Below are 12,604 nucleotides of genomic sequence, written 5' to 3' on the forward strand. Positions count from 1 at the left end.
CAATTATAATCTTTCTCACTTGCTCACATTCTCTTTCACTCGTTTTCAACAATGGAAAACTCCCTTCTGATCAGCTGCTACTTAAGGAACCAAAAATCCTTTCTTAAAGAACTTCAGCAATTTTTCCTAGAGTTGAGACCTGTTACAATTTTTTTTTTATCGCGAACCCACTATATTCCTAATTTAATCAAAATCCTATAATCTTTAATCGAAAGATCTCTTAGTGAGCACCTAAGACCTATAAAGAAGCTATATTTTAAGTTTTGTTGCAATCCATCCAGTAGTTTTTCAGAAATCGTGATCAGTGAATGAGTCAGTGAGTAAGATAAGAATTTTTTATAGATTATCATCAACTATAATGAAATGAACTATTACTTGCAGTGTGAAGTTGAACTTAACTTGAAGTTTTTTAATAACACTCAGCAGGTTTATCAGTGAAGATGATTTCTGAAATAATTATATTCAAACTGACAGTATTCCTCATAAATAACATCAATGCTTCCCATTCAATCAATGCTGACAGTTCAAAGCGAATCTCATATGGGACAACACACACTTTGTAAGCTAAAGCTATAATCAATGTTGTAGAAGAAAATGATTAACTTACTTATCAATCACATTGAAGAGATCAAAATCAACATATTTGAGTAGAGTCATTCCAGCATTTGGCGTCAAATCTTGGCCTACTATATCGGACATTTCATTCCAGTGTCTTTTCCAACAGATCTTTGTTGCAAATAACTGTTACTAACTGAAGTATCGGCTGAAAACAAAAGAGTAGGCTATTTGAAAAATACTACAAATTGAAAAGATATAATGATTGAAACCACAAAAAAGAGATAAAATAGATAGAATTTATTATTTTAAATGTAAATTCAGAAAACAATAAATTCTTAAGCAAACAGTATTGTATTCAATGATATGTAATATCATTTGTGTAACGGAATTTGTTATGTAAATGTTGTCATTGAATAAAGCTTTTTTGATTTGAAACAATAATAGTAAAAAAATGTATACATTTGTATGGCTTTTATTGGAGGGGACTTGAATTTTCTATTGGTTGAGATTAGTCCCTGACGGACGTTCCACCTCGCCGGAGTATATAACTGTCGACAATTAATTCCATGCGATTTGAAAGCATGCTCCAGTCAGAGAGTAAATATTTCATATTTTTCTCTATTAATATAGTCTACAAGTCGACATTCTATTGTCAATACTTCATATATATAATTTAAGACATCAATGGGCCTCACGACTGTTATATATCAGCCGGGACCGACAGTTTATAAAAATATATGACCTGAAACATAGAGAAACAATAGCTTAAGTAGATATCCCATGGTATAGGGCGTTTATGTCGCAACTTTTACTGTTATCTCAAGCCGATAGTCCACGTATTTCTTTCCCAAAAAGCTGTGTGTCGCTGGTAGTCTCTCATATTGTGCCGTTCATACACTCTCAACCGGCCAAAACAGTAAAAATCTACAAAAATCGATAGTAATCGACTTGAGATAACAGTAAAAGTTGCGACATAAACACACTATACCATGGGATATCTACTTACGCTATTGTTTCTCTATACCTGAAATTAAAATCATACAAATAAATGTTCTGAATTTGGTTAGAAATATTATCATTAAACAGGCATTTCAACCTGTTGAGCTCATGAATGATTTAATGAGAATGTGTTATACAGGTTGGAAAAGATTGATAGAAGATAGAGATGCTTGGAGGAATGTTGTGGAGGAGGTCAAAGCCTACACTGGGATGTAGAACTAAAAAAGAAGATATTTCAACCTGAAATCCTTTCAAATTATGTAGGAAGATATTTCAACCTGAAATCCTTTCAAATTATGTAAGAAGATATTTCAACCTGAAATCCTTTCAAATTATGTAAGAAGATATTTCAACCTGAAATCCTTTCAAATTATGTAAGAAAATATTTCAACCTGAAATCCTTACAAATTATGTAAGAAGATATTTCAACCTGAAATCCTTACAAATTATGTAAGAAGATATTTCAACCTGAAATCCTTTCAAATTATGTAAGAAGATATTTCAACCTGAAATCCTTTCAAATTATGTAAAGTTTTGGAATAAAATGTTAAATTAATGATTGGAAAATAAGAATATTTACCTGAAATTCTTTCAAATCATGCAATGTGGTGTGACAAAGTATGAGAGGCGCTGGCAACTGATGTTCATGCTCTGCATCAACATATCCTGTGAATACTCCATACTTCAGATCATCTTTTTCCAGGCTTCGACACAAGATCTTCAGGTCTTTCGACATTTCGAGCAAGTCCCTGCGAAAGAGAGCTTCAAATCATGACAAAACTTCATTAAACTATGAGGTTAAATGTGGCTTATTACATAGGTCTACACTGTAAATATTTTTGGAAGGTTTACACTCCAAAAAGATGTAATTGAGATCCTAATTAATACATTTTTTTGTAATTTGAAATAATATTGTAACTTGTAAGAAGTGAAAAACTTAAAATAACAAGCAATTTAAAATAACTAGTAAGAAGTGAAAAACTTAAATTTACTTGTAAGAGTGTGATTGATCACATTGGATGCGTGTATATGAAAGTGCACGCTTGGTTAAGCTGCGTACACATATACGCGCTTCCAACCCGCACCGAGCACGCTCCGCCTTCGTACCGCCCTCGTTCCTCCATCGTACCGCAGTCGCTCCGCCCCCGCTCTGCAGTCACACCCATCATGAACGTTACGGAAGATGTTAGATCTTCTCGCGTTCCCCGGTCGAACCACTCTTGCTCCCGGGCGATCATCAATCGCACTGCTGGAGTGACGTTCGGTTGCGGAGCAGAGCGAAAGTCTGTACGCACCTTTATGCATAACCAAACTTGCAGATGACAAACAACATCTGGAGAGAGCAATAGGAACACTCACACTGAACGCTTGGCTGGTTGTGTTCAGTGTGAACAGCTACAGACAAGTCACAACGTATTTCAATGGCACTTTTCAAATTTTGTTTTTCGGCTCATGCATGATGCATGACTTGCACTTTATGCGCGCGCATTCAATATGATCACACCCCAAGGTTACAGAGTGTATTATACAGATCTCATATTATATCTAGTTCATAAGGAAGTGAATTGATACTGTAAATGAGAAGACATGAATTTAATTTACGAGATTAGTAATAATAATTTTAGTTAACTTATACTAGATAACTGGATACAGTATTGATAGATTATTGGTCGGAACTTAATCGGAGATAAGATACATTTTCTAATTTAGAAATAAATACGAGTACAGTGAATGAATTTATTTTCAAGAATAGCCTATTATAAATTGAAAAGAATTATATTTTTTTGAAAAAATGAACTTTAATAATCTATTACGAGATAAATAATAGGATTAATGCCGAATATAATTACATTGGAATGAAGATACTACTGTATCCAAAACAAACATATCTTCTTAATTTATTCAATTTGTAGAGTATTGATTTAGCTTTTTCCTTACAATTGTTAATTATCATTTAATTTTGAATTGTAAAGAATATAATTTTTATGTAACTTATAATCGTGGGTTGAATGGAAGAGGGGGCTTTTATTACCTCAATTTCGCCCACATCACTTTTATTGTGAAGTGTAAATAAAACTCTGTTGCATATCCATACTTTTTCACTATTAAAATTAAACTTTAATTTTTAAAAACATTTATGGAGTGAAAATGCACTTTGGTAGTGACGATCGTTTCGACCTGTTGTGGGTCATCATCAGACTGTGGGAATTTACTCCTAAGTAAACTCAGGAGTAAATTCCTACAGTCTGTTGATGACCAACAACAGTCGAAACGATCCTAGCTACCAATGTAAGTGCATTTCCACTCCATAAGTGTTTTCTTAAAATTCAAGTGTAAAAAAAAATCATTCATTTATCTATCTAATATCATTCAGAAGTTCTTGATGATGCAAGATATCACAAACAATGCCAAGATACATATTAATTAAGTAAATCGTAAATAAAATAGTTTTGAATGAATAAATTAATTCGAAAACTTTATATACAACAGTATATTTTAGTGTAGAAATACTCACTTGTAGTAGCGATCAAAAGTAGTTTCTACTTCTTCAGTGACCAATAGATCAAAGCTGTTGTTGAACCAAGTCTTTTGCTTCTGGTACCATGAATAGACTTTGAAAATAAGCTTGCAAAACGGCAATAGAATATTCTGGAAAATAATGATCAAATAATCAAATTTATAAGACATAAATGAACTAAATTAAATGACAAAGAAATATATAGGGTCAAGTGGGGTAATTGTAAACACATTTGGCATGTTCCATAATTTGACCTTATATAAAAGACTTATTATTCAGCAAAGGTTGAATAATTTTGTGTTTTTAATTTTACAATTAAAAATTAAAATTACATTTTTAATTTTCTGGGATCAGAGAGTTTTAGTTGTAAATAAATCACTTCTTAAAAATTACATCAACAAGCTTCAGACCATACAATAAATCGCAAAATTAACACATATACAACCAGTTTTCAAAGCCTTATAATCATGCAAGTTAATATCTATGATAAATCATAGCAATAAAAGGATAAAACAAAATCTTCAAACTCTAAGACATTTGAGTAGTCGAAAATTTATTGTTCATTTTATCATGCAGTAGCCTAAATGTCAAATAAATATTAGAAGAAAGAAGGCATGCATATTAGATATTATTATATTGATAATGTAATTCCATTCTTTTATTGCGGATGATGTCCACATTAGCTTTTAGCTTGTGCGAGGGCAATGGAAAGTGCGTTGGAGAAATTTATGAAATGATCAAACGTCTATGCCATCGGCGGGATTCGAACCCACGAACCAGATGGTGCTAGTAGCAGACCGAAGTTAGTAACGCTTCTTACCACTAGACCGACCCTGCCAGCATGTTCAATGATGAAAAATGTGAATATCTTTCAAGTACTATAAATGTGATTATTGTTAATGTTGTTATTGTAATATTTTTTCACAACCTTTACATGAGAAGGTTTAAAAAATATTAGGCATGAAAAGGTTTACAAAAGGTTGAGCAAAAAGGTTACAAAAGCCTCAGAAAGCGTCAAGTAGGAGCTTCGTGTAAACCTTGCAACAACCTTTTCACAAGCTTACTCCCTTGTCGCCGACAACCTTCACGAAAAGATTACATGATTTTCATGAAAAGGCTTTGAAAATTAAAAAAAAAAAATCGTAATGTGCTATTAGGGATATAGGCAATACAATATTAATAGGTACTAAATAGCACTATAAAATAGAATAACTATAAAATTCATCAGGGATGTGAAAATATTCAACAGAAGAAACATGAAAAAATACGACAGAGTTATATATATTGTGAATATCAACAGTCTAAGTGCCGGTTAATTTTAACCATGATTAATTCCACGAGAACCAATCAGAGAAACCGTTTTTTCAAAAACGCCTTCTCTGATTGGTTCTCGTGAGATTAATCGCGGTTGAAATTTAACCGGCTTTTGTGTAACCGTCTTTACAAAAACGCCTTCTTTGATTGGTTCTCGTGAAATTAATCACGATTGAAATTTAACCGGCTTTTGGGCAACCGGGCCTAAATTTCTATATAGCTTCTAATATTTGCTATATGATGCGCCGTATTCAACCACTCCTTGATAGAGAAGTAGGCCTACTTATGAATGTTTAATACGGCTGTTTCCATACAATAATGAATTACGGTGTACTAGCCTATTCTGGGGAAACAGTCCACACATGGAAAGGATTTTACTCCTACGGAAAAGGATCATAAGGACTATCTTGAAGCAACCATACCTCGCCCACTGCAGACCCTTGTTTGTGGAGGCTGGCATTCTCACACTACCTGCACTGTTTGTTTTGGAGGCATGTTTGACGACTAGAATGGAGCCAAATACATTTTTGAGTAATCAGCAATATCACCACCAGACGGAGGAACGACACTCATGTGTCAGCGGTACGATCCAGACTGACCCGATATGGACCTAAATACATCTGCTCAAGGGTATATAAGTGTTTGCCAAATGACTTGAAGACGTTGGAAAACTTTAACCAATTTAAAAAAGAACTTGAAAGCTTCCTCACAACAAGACCAAATTTAGTCTACAAGAGTACTTTCAGGAAAGAATCTCACAACACCGACACCAGGAACCATGAAAAGGAAATTGAGCTCTACTATGATGAATAATCTGACGACAACGGCGCAAACGCGCTTCCAATGGGGGAACTTCAAGTATCAATTGTAAGTAAGTATCAAGAGTATAAAATAATCATGAAAATATCTAGCTAGATTAAAAGAGTTCAATGATAATAATCAAAATACAGTAATGATTAACATCAAAATTATTTCAACCTGGTAATGATCCGAATCACAAAAAAATCAAGCAACTTCTTAAAATTAAAATAAATTCAAAGTTACCATAGAGTAGATACTCACATTCAAATCTTCCACCATCCCAAATTTCGTCAGTGTCCGGTTGAATATTTTCTCCTCGTTGTTAACCCAATCCATTTTTGCCGTGATAAACTCAATATCGCGAAGATATCTCTTGACAAACTGAAAACAAACATAATTGTTCAGCATTTGAAAAACTTAATCCGGTAATATAAAAAAATTGCTAATTATGAGGAAATGAATAGTCGCTATTTTGATAAAAATGAAGAATAATTGTGTTTGGAGAAGAAATTACAATTCTATAAATTCTATTAGGCATACAGGAGTTGCCATAGGCCAATAGCCGAATCGTTTAGTAGCCTAGCTGGCTGCCTTGGTATTCCCAAGTCCCGGGTTCGACTCCTGGCCTGACCAAGAATTTTTTCTCGGGAAATTTCAGTGTTTCGGATGGACACGTTAAATTGTTTATCCCGACTGCCTCGAAACAGTAGTTGAGTAATGAAATTAATCAAGTGCGATCTGAAGACTTTACACCCGAGCAGCAGACCATCAGACTTCTGAACCAAATTGCCATCGATGATCAATCAATTGAACAATCAATAAAAATCAATATTTAAATTTGAAATCGGCCCAAACAAAAAATTCACATCAAACAGGGGATTCAAGTCAAATGCAGAGAAAAAACTTTTGTAGGTAACTTATAGGTGGTAGTTGTGAAACTGAGTAGAAATGGAAAAAGTTATACCATAAAATTAGTACTCACTTTGAGTGCTGAAGTTGATAAAATATGAATATAATAGAACATAGAACTCTAGGAAAGCCACTGAAGAAGCTACAGAAAAGATTGAATCAACAACAGGTTTCAACTCGCAGTCGCAGAAAATCTGCAAAGTAGGCTACAAAAACAGAACAGACGACAGAAAAGTCAGGAATGAACACGATTCAAGCTGGAAAGCGGAAATTCAATTTCACGATCACGACGCACTCTATGTGACTTCGTTGCAACTAATCTCGAAGACGCCATATTAACCCGGCATTTTCAAAATCAAATGCTCGCCAATAATATTATTGATACAAAAGTTTATTGATACGGTAATAGAATTATTTGTTTATGATAATACTTATTGATGATTAAAAGGCAGAACAATCTCAATAATAAGCATAGACTTTGACTCAAGAAAATGTAAATTATTTAAAATATTACCTAAAAATGGTACCGGAAAATGAAGGATAAATACCTAACAATTCATGCATATTATATTATGGCAACGGTAGTTTTCTACTGATACGTACCTCAAACTACTTGAATAAGAAGATTATTTATACAATTATTTTTGTAGCTAAATTTTTTAATCAAAGGTCTTGAAATCCATGTTACATACGGTACTTTCCAGTTGCTATATATTATATTTGGAACAGCTTACCTGTTTATAAGAACTGATCTTGCTAACATCATTCAAATTGTTCAGAAGTGGTATTTTATCAACCAGCTCCAGCCTCTTGTCTTCAATCAAACCCATTGTGTCGCGAATTTTCTCATCAAAATCGAATTTAGTCTGCTCGTATAGCTGAGAATCCATAAACAATATTATTATATCACACAAAAACTAATAAAATGTACACTACGGTACCGTACTATTCAAGAATATTAATGAACACATAGACTTATTTTTCAATGATTGTAGGTCGTATATATTATTGGAAGTACAAACATATCGCTACATGTACCCTATTAACTCTTTAAAGACATAGAATCGGAACTAAATTCCACTTTGGATATGTCAGCAATAATATACTGTAGGATACAGTAACTGTATGCACCTACTAGTTTTAAATTAGCTCCATGAATCTGCTATGGAAAAGCACGATTATTTTTTCAATGTCATCAATCGAATCTTGATTGAAATTCAAGACACATTTTTTTGTGATGAAAAACACAATTTTTCGAATACTTTTTTCTTCCTACCAAAATCTGTGCATTTTTCTATATGCCAAGTAGGCTACTGTAGTGGAGGTGATTGATTATTGATCTGGATATACATTATTAAGTTATATCATAGAGAAACAATAGCGTAAGTAGATATCCCATGGTATAGGGCGTTTATGTCTCAACTTTTACAGTTATCTCAAGCCGATTACTGTTGATTATTGTCGAATATTTTAATGTTTTGTTGGGGTGAGAGTGTATGAACGGCACAATATGAGAGACTACCAGCGTCACATAGCTTCACGCGAAAGAATTACATGAACTATCGGCTTGAGATAACAGTAAAAGTTGCGACATAAACGCCCTATACCATGGGATATCTACTTATGCTATTGTTTCTCTAAAATTAAATTGAATAAAAATAATTATTAATATTATAGTCACACCTTCTCATTTAGGCTACAGTTTTATATTTTTTCTTCCAACTCATTTTTTTGTAAGACTTTTTCATAACGTTGTTTCATAGTGCAGTTATATTCCAACTCATTCCTCATTTTCTGGTTACAACTATTTACATCCTGTACTCCAGTATTTTTATCCTCTTAATACAAGCTCACGGTCAGACGGCTCATTAGTCTTGTGATCTTCAAGTTTTTTGTACTGTTAGTAATTTTATTTTTGTTATTATCATGTGATTGTATGTATGAGTTTGTACAAAGAACAAATAAATTTGAAAACTAGCTTCAGTAGCTATAGTATACTCACTCTAGTAACTATTAAATACTTAGTTGCTAGTAAATGTTGTAATGATTCATTTTCATAGAAGTAAAAATATTGAAGAGAATCAAGAAATGAAGTAGTCAATATCCTAATAGTGCGATCCCGGAAGCTGCTGCGTAGAGTCGTATCGAGTAACTCGTGCCGTTCCTTGTGTCTCGTGTTGCCGTGTGTCGTGCCGTAAAGACAACGTTTGTCGAAAATATCCAGATATATGAAGTTTGCTGATAAAACCATGTGCATGTATGCAATCTATTATTAACATCATCGGTGAGTACAAAAATAAATATTATTTTATTAATTGTCATTGCCAGCTTCAATACATGCTTCCCAGACCTAATTACTTTTATCCATAATCATCCTACAAAAAATCAATTTTCCTAATTAGATTTTCCTGTATTTTAAAAATAATTTAATTCCAGTCATCAAACCCTCTTTTTAAAAAGGTTTGCAAATTATTAATTTTGATAAAAATAAAAATCCGTTACACATGGCTCACGATCCTCATAAAAATCCATTACAATGGGATAAAAGGTTTTGAAATTAATGTACAACTACTAATTTATAAGCTATAAATACCGGGTGATTACAAATGAAATAGACAGTTTGAATAGCTTGTAGAGAATTTATTATTTAAAAGTTTAGATCATTACTTACATGATAGAAGAATTCTTGAAGTTTTTATTGAAAATTTACAGATGTTCAATGTGTGCACCATTTGCAACACGACAGATATCAACACGGTAGTCAAATTCTGACCACACACGACTAAGCATCTCACGGTTAACTGCAGCAAGAGCATTTGTGATTCGTTGTTTAAGATCATCGATATCAACAGGAAGCGGTGGTACGAAAACTCTGTCTTTTACATAGCCCCACAAGAAAAAGTCGCAGGGCGTTAGGTCCGGACTACGAGGTGGCCACGGCTGAAACACAACGTTTTCCTCACTTGCACGGCCGATCCATCGTCTAGGAAGATGTTCATCCAGATACCCTCTGACGTCTGAGTACCAGTGAGGCGGAGCTCCATCTTGTACAAAAATGAAGTTACAACTATCTTCATGGAGTTGAGGCATTAACCATTCGGTTAACATGTCCAGATAAATTCTTCCGGTTACTGATGGTTCTTGGAAGAAGAAAGGCCCGTAAACCTTTTCACAAGATAAAGCGCAAAACACGTTCACTTTAGGAGAATCGCGTATATGCTGTACAATCTCTCTTGGGTTTTCTGTTCCCCATACTCGTACATTATGTCAGTTAACTTTTCCACTAATGTGAAAAGTGCATTCATCACTGAAAATTAGGTGATTAAACAATGTGTCGTCATTTTCAAGACAATGTTGCATCTCTTGACAAAAATTTTTAATGAACAACTTTATCATTGTCATTTAAACTTTGTACTAACTGCAATTTATAAGGTGTCATTTTCAAACGTTTCCGCAGAATTTTCCACACAGTAGGTTGAGGAATTTGCAATTCTAAACTCGCTGATCTAGTCGATTTTTCTGGACTTCGTACAAAAACATCAATTTTTTCTTCTGTAACAGAAGGTCTTCCAGTACTCTCCTTCTTACACACACATCCACTGCTTTAAAAACGTTCATACCAGTCATAAATTGATTGCCTTGTTGGTGGTGGTTTACCGTATTTTGTTCTGAAATTACGCTGCACAACAGTAACAGAGTTTGTTTTGGCTAATTCAAGAACACAATAAGCTTTCTCCACTTGAGTAGCGGCCATATTGCTAAACTAAACTGGCTGTTGTAACACGGAGCAGCCAACAATAGCCAGCAACAGTTCTACCAACATAAACTCTAAGAAATTCCCTACAAACCTATATCACTTACTATGTTGAAATACACCAGTTTAATTTTGTACAGGCTATTGAAGTTGTCTATTTCATTTGTAATCACCCGGTATATCGAAGACTACATAGCTTCAGTTGCCAGTAGATTCAAATCTCAAAATAATATAACCTACAAAAAACAAAGTTGGGAGGATATAGTAATCAACTTACAGTAGCAAACTGCTGAAAAATAGGAAACATCTCCAGATACCAGATGTACCAATCAGTCAATGACTGGCAATAGTCGTGGTGTGGCATGGCGAAGTACTCGAGTATTTGCCAGTAGTAGCGTGAAAGCGAGACTATTTGCGTGCTCCTGTCACGCATCCAGCGAGTCTGCACGTACGACATGAACTCACCCAGTGCTACCAACTCTTCCGACGTGATTGGCAGCTTAAGCGCGCGGTTTTTCACGCGTTCGAACTCACTTTGAAGGCTGGATTGCAGAAAATGAAAAACAGTAATAAACAAGAGGGGTCCAAAAAAAAATACCGTACTGGGTTTATTCTGTTTCTTTATTCAGAATCATACAACTTCTAAAAAAGTGCCACAGGCTAACGCCCAAATCGGTTCCAATTCTAATTTATACAACAGTTCAAATATAGCTAGGTAATGTCACATTCACATTTTGAGTTATACTCTAATATTTACAATCTAAACAAACAAGAAACACAGATTCCAAATTAAAAAAATACTTCTAAAATGAATTAAATCAATCAAAAACTATCAAAAAGGTACTAACTTTGAAGAAACTATAAAATAGTGTAATGTATTGTATAGTCAAAGTGATTGAAACACAATAATTATCAATTATTCAATTTTATTTTACCAAATCACAACTATATTTCCAACTCTTTAAAGCAATTTTACAGTGTGGCATAGTAGAACACCGTGAAAATGTTATCAAATTAACTCCATTATTTGTTATTCATTACAAGTAACGAATTGAACAACAGAGAGGTGAAATTCATTACTTCTTGAAGAGATTACTTCCGAATAGAAAACAGTAATATAATTTACATTAATAATTATTAATTTCTGTTCCATCTTAAGTTGAAAGACTTGAAATTGACACAATCTCAACTTTATACTTCAAGCTCGATTGAGGGCCAAATTATATTAAACGTTTTATCAAGCGTTTTTCCAGGTGCCAACCTAATAAGCCAATTGGAGAGCTTCCTGCTCTGCCAACTCTAAGAACTCCGTCTGAAAAACGCTTAATATGGTCTGGCTCTAATATCCTATCACAGTTTCAATCTCATTGATTGAGAATGCGAGGAACTAGTTATGGTTGTTACACTATTATGATTTCCAGTACACTTATTTTCATCTCATCAATTCAAACTATAGATATAAAAACTACCTACAATGTGTAATATTACATTTTTTCTCGATTGGAATCGAATCTTCAATTCGAGATCTATAAAACTTTATAGTAAATATCAGAGTCATCGATATACGGACAACTTTTTGACTGAGAATTTATCGTAAATGATTGTGTTGCATGTTCAATGGTATCACTGAAAAAACAAACTCTGTTAACAGAATTAACAGATAATAAAGAGGATATATAAAATTTAAAATAACAGTTTCAAAATAAAGTTTTATTGAGAACAAATATAAAATGTGAATTCTAAACTTGTAA

At 33.6% G+C, this 12,604-nt stretch overlaps 2 protein-coding genes across 2 annotated transcripts in view; both read right to left on the minus strand.

Annotated features, from left to right (window-relative positions):
- LOC111047913 (dynein heavy chain 7, axonemal-like) overlaps window positions 1–2,238 on the minus strand; it is a 135,990-nt gene extending 133,752 nt beyond the window's left edge. The window contains 3 exon segments of the mRNA XM_039435139.1: window positions 608–714; window positions 716–763; window positions 2,173–2,238. Coding sequence (XP_039291073.1) covers window positions 608–714; window positions 716–763; window positions 2,173–2,238 — 221 coding nt within the window.
- LOC120352729 lies at window positions 645–11,392 on the minus strand. The gene is made up of 6 exons (XM_039434669.1): window positions 11,131–11,392; window positions 7,834–7,977; window positions 6,452–6,571; window positions 4,073–4,206; window positions 2,138–2,319; window positions 645–763 (listed from the first exon to the last, which is right to left on the minus strand). The coding sequence occupies exons 1-5, from the start codon at window positions 11,308–11,310 to the stop codon at window positions 2,247–2,249; spliced, it is 651 nt and encodes a 216-aa protein (XP_039290603.1). The 5' UTR covers window positions 11,311–11,392; the 3' UTR covers window positions 645–763; window positions 2,138–2,246.
- Window positions 11,393–12,604: the final 1,212 nt, after the last annotated feature.

Source organism: Nilaparvata lugens, chromosome 8 (assembly GCF_014356525.2).
Source record: "Nilaparvata lugens isolate BPH chromosome 8, ASM1435652v1, whole genome shotgun sequence".
Taxonomy (NCBI): domain Eukaryota; kingdom Metazoa; phylum Arthropoda; class Insecta; order Hemiptera; family Delphacidae; genus Nilaparvata; species Nilaparvata lugens.

Coding starts and splice junctions, on each gene's coding strand:
- LOC120352729 (XM_039434669.1), bottom strand. CDS start 11,310: ATGTCGTACGTGCAGACTCGCTGGATGCGTGACAGGAGCACGCAAATA. Junction 7,978..11,130: donor TTTTTCAGCAGTTTGCTACT/GTAAGTTGATTA, acceptor ATGGATTCTCAG/CTATACGAGCAGACTAAATT. Junction 6,572..7,833: donor AGATCAGTTCTTATAAACAG/GTAAGCTGTTCC, acceptor GTTTGTTTTCAG/TTTGTCAAGAGATATCTTCG.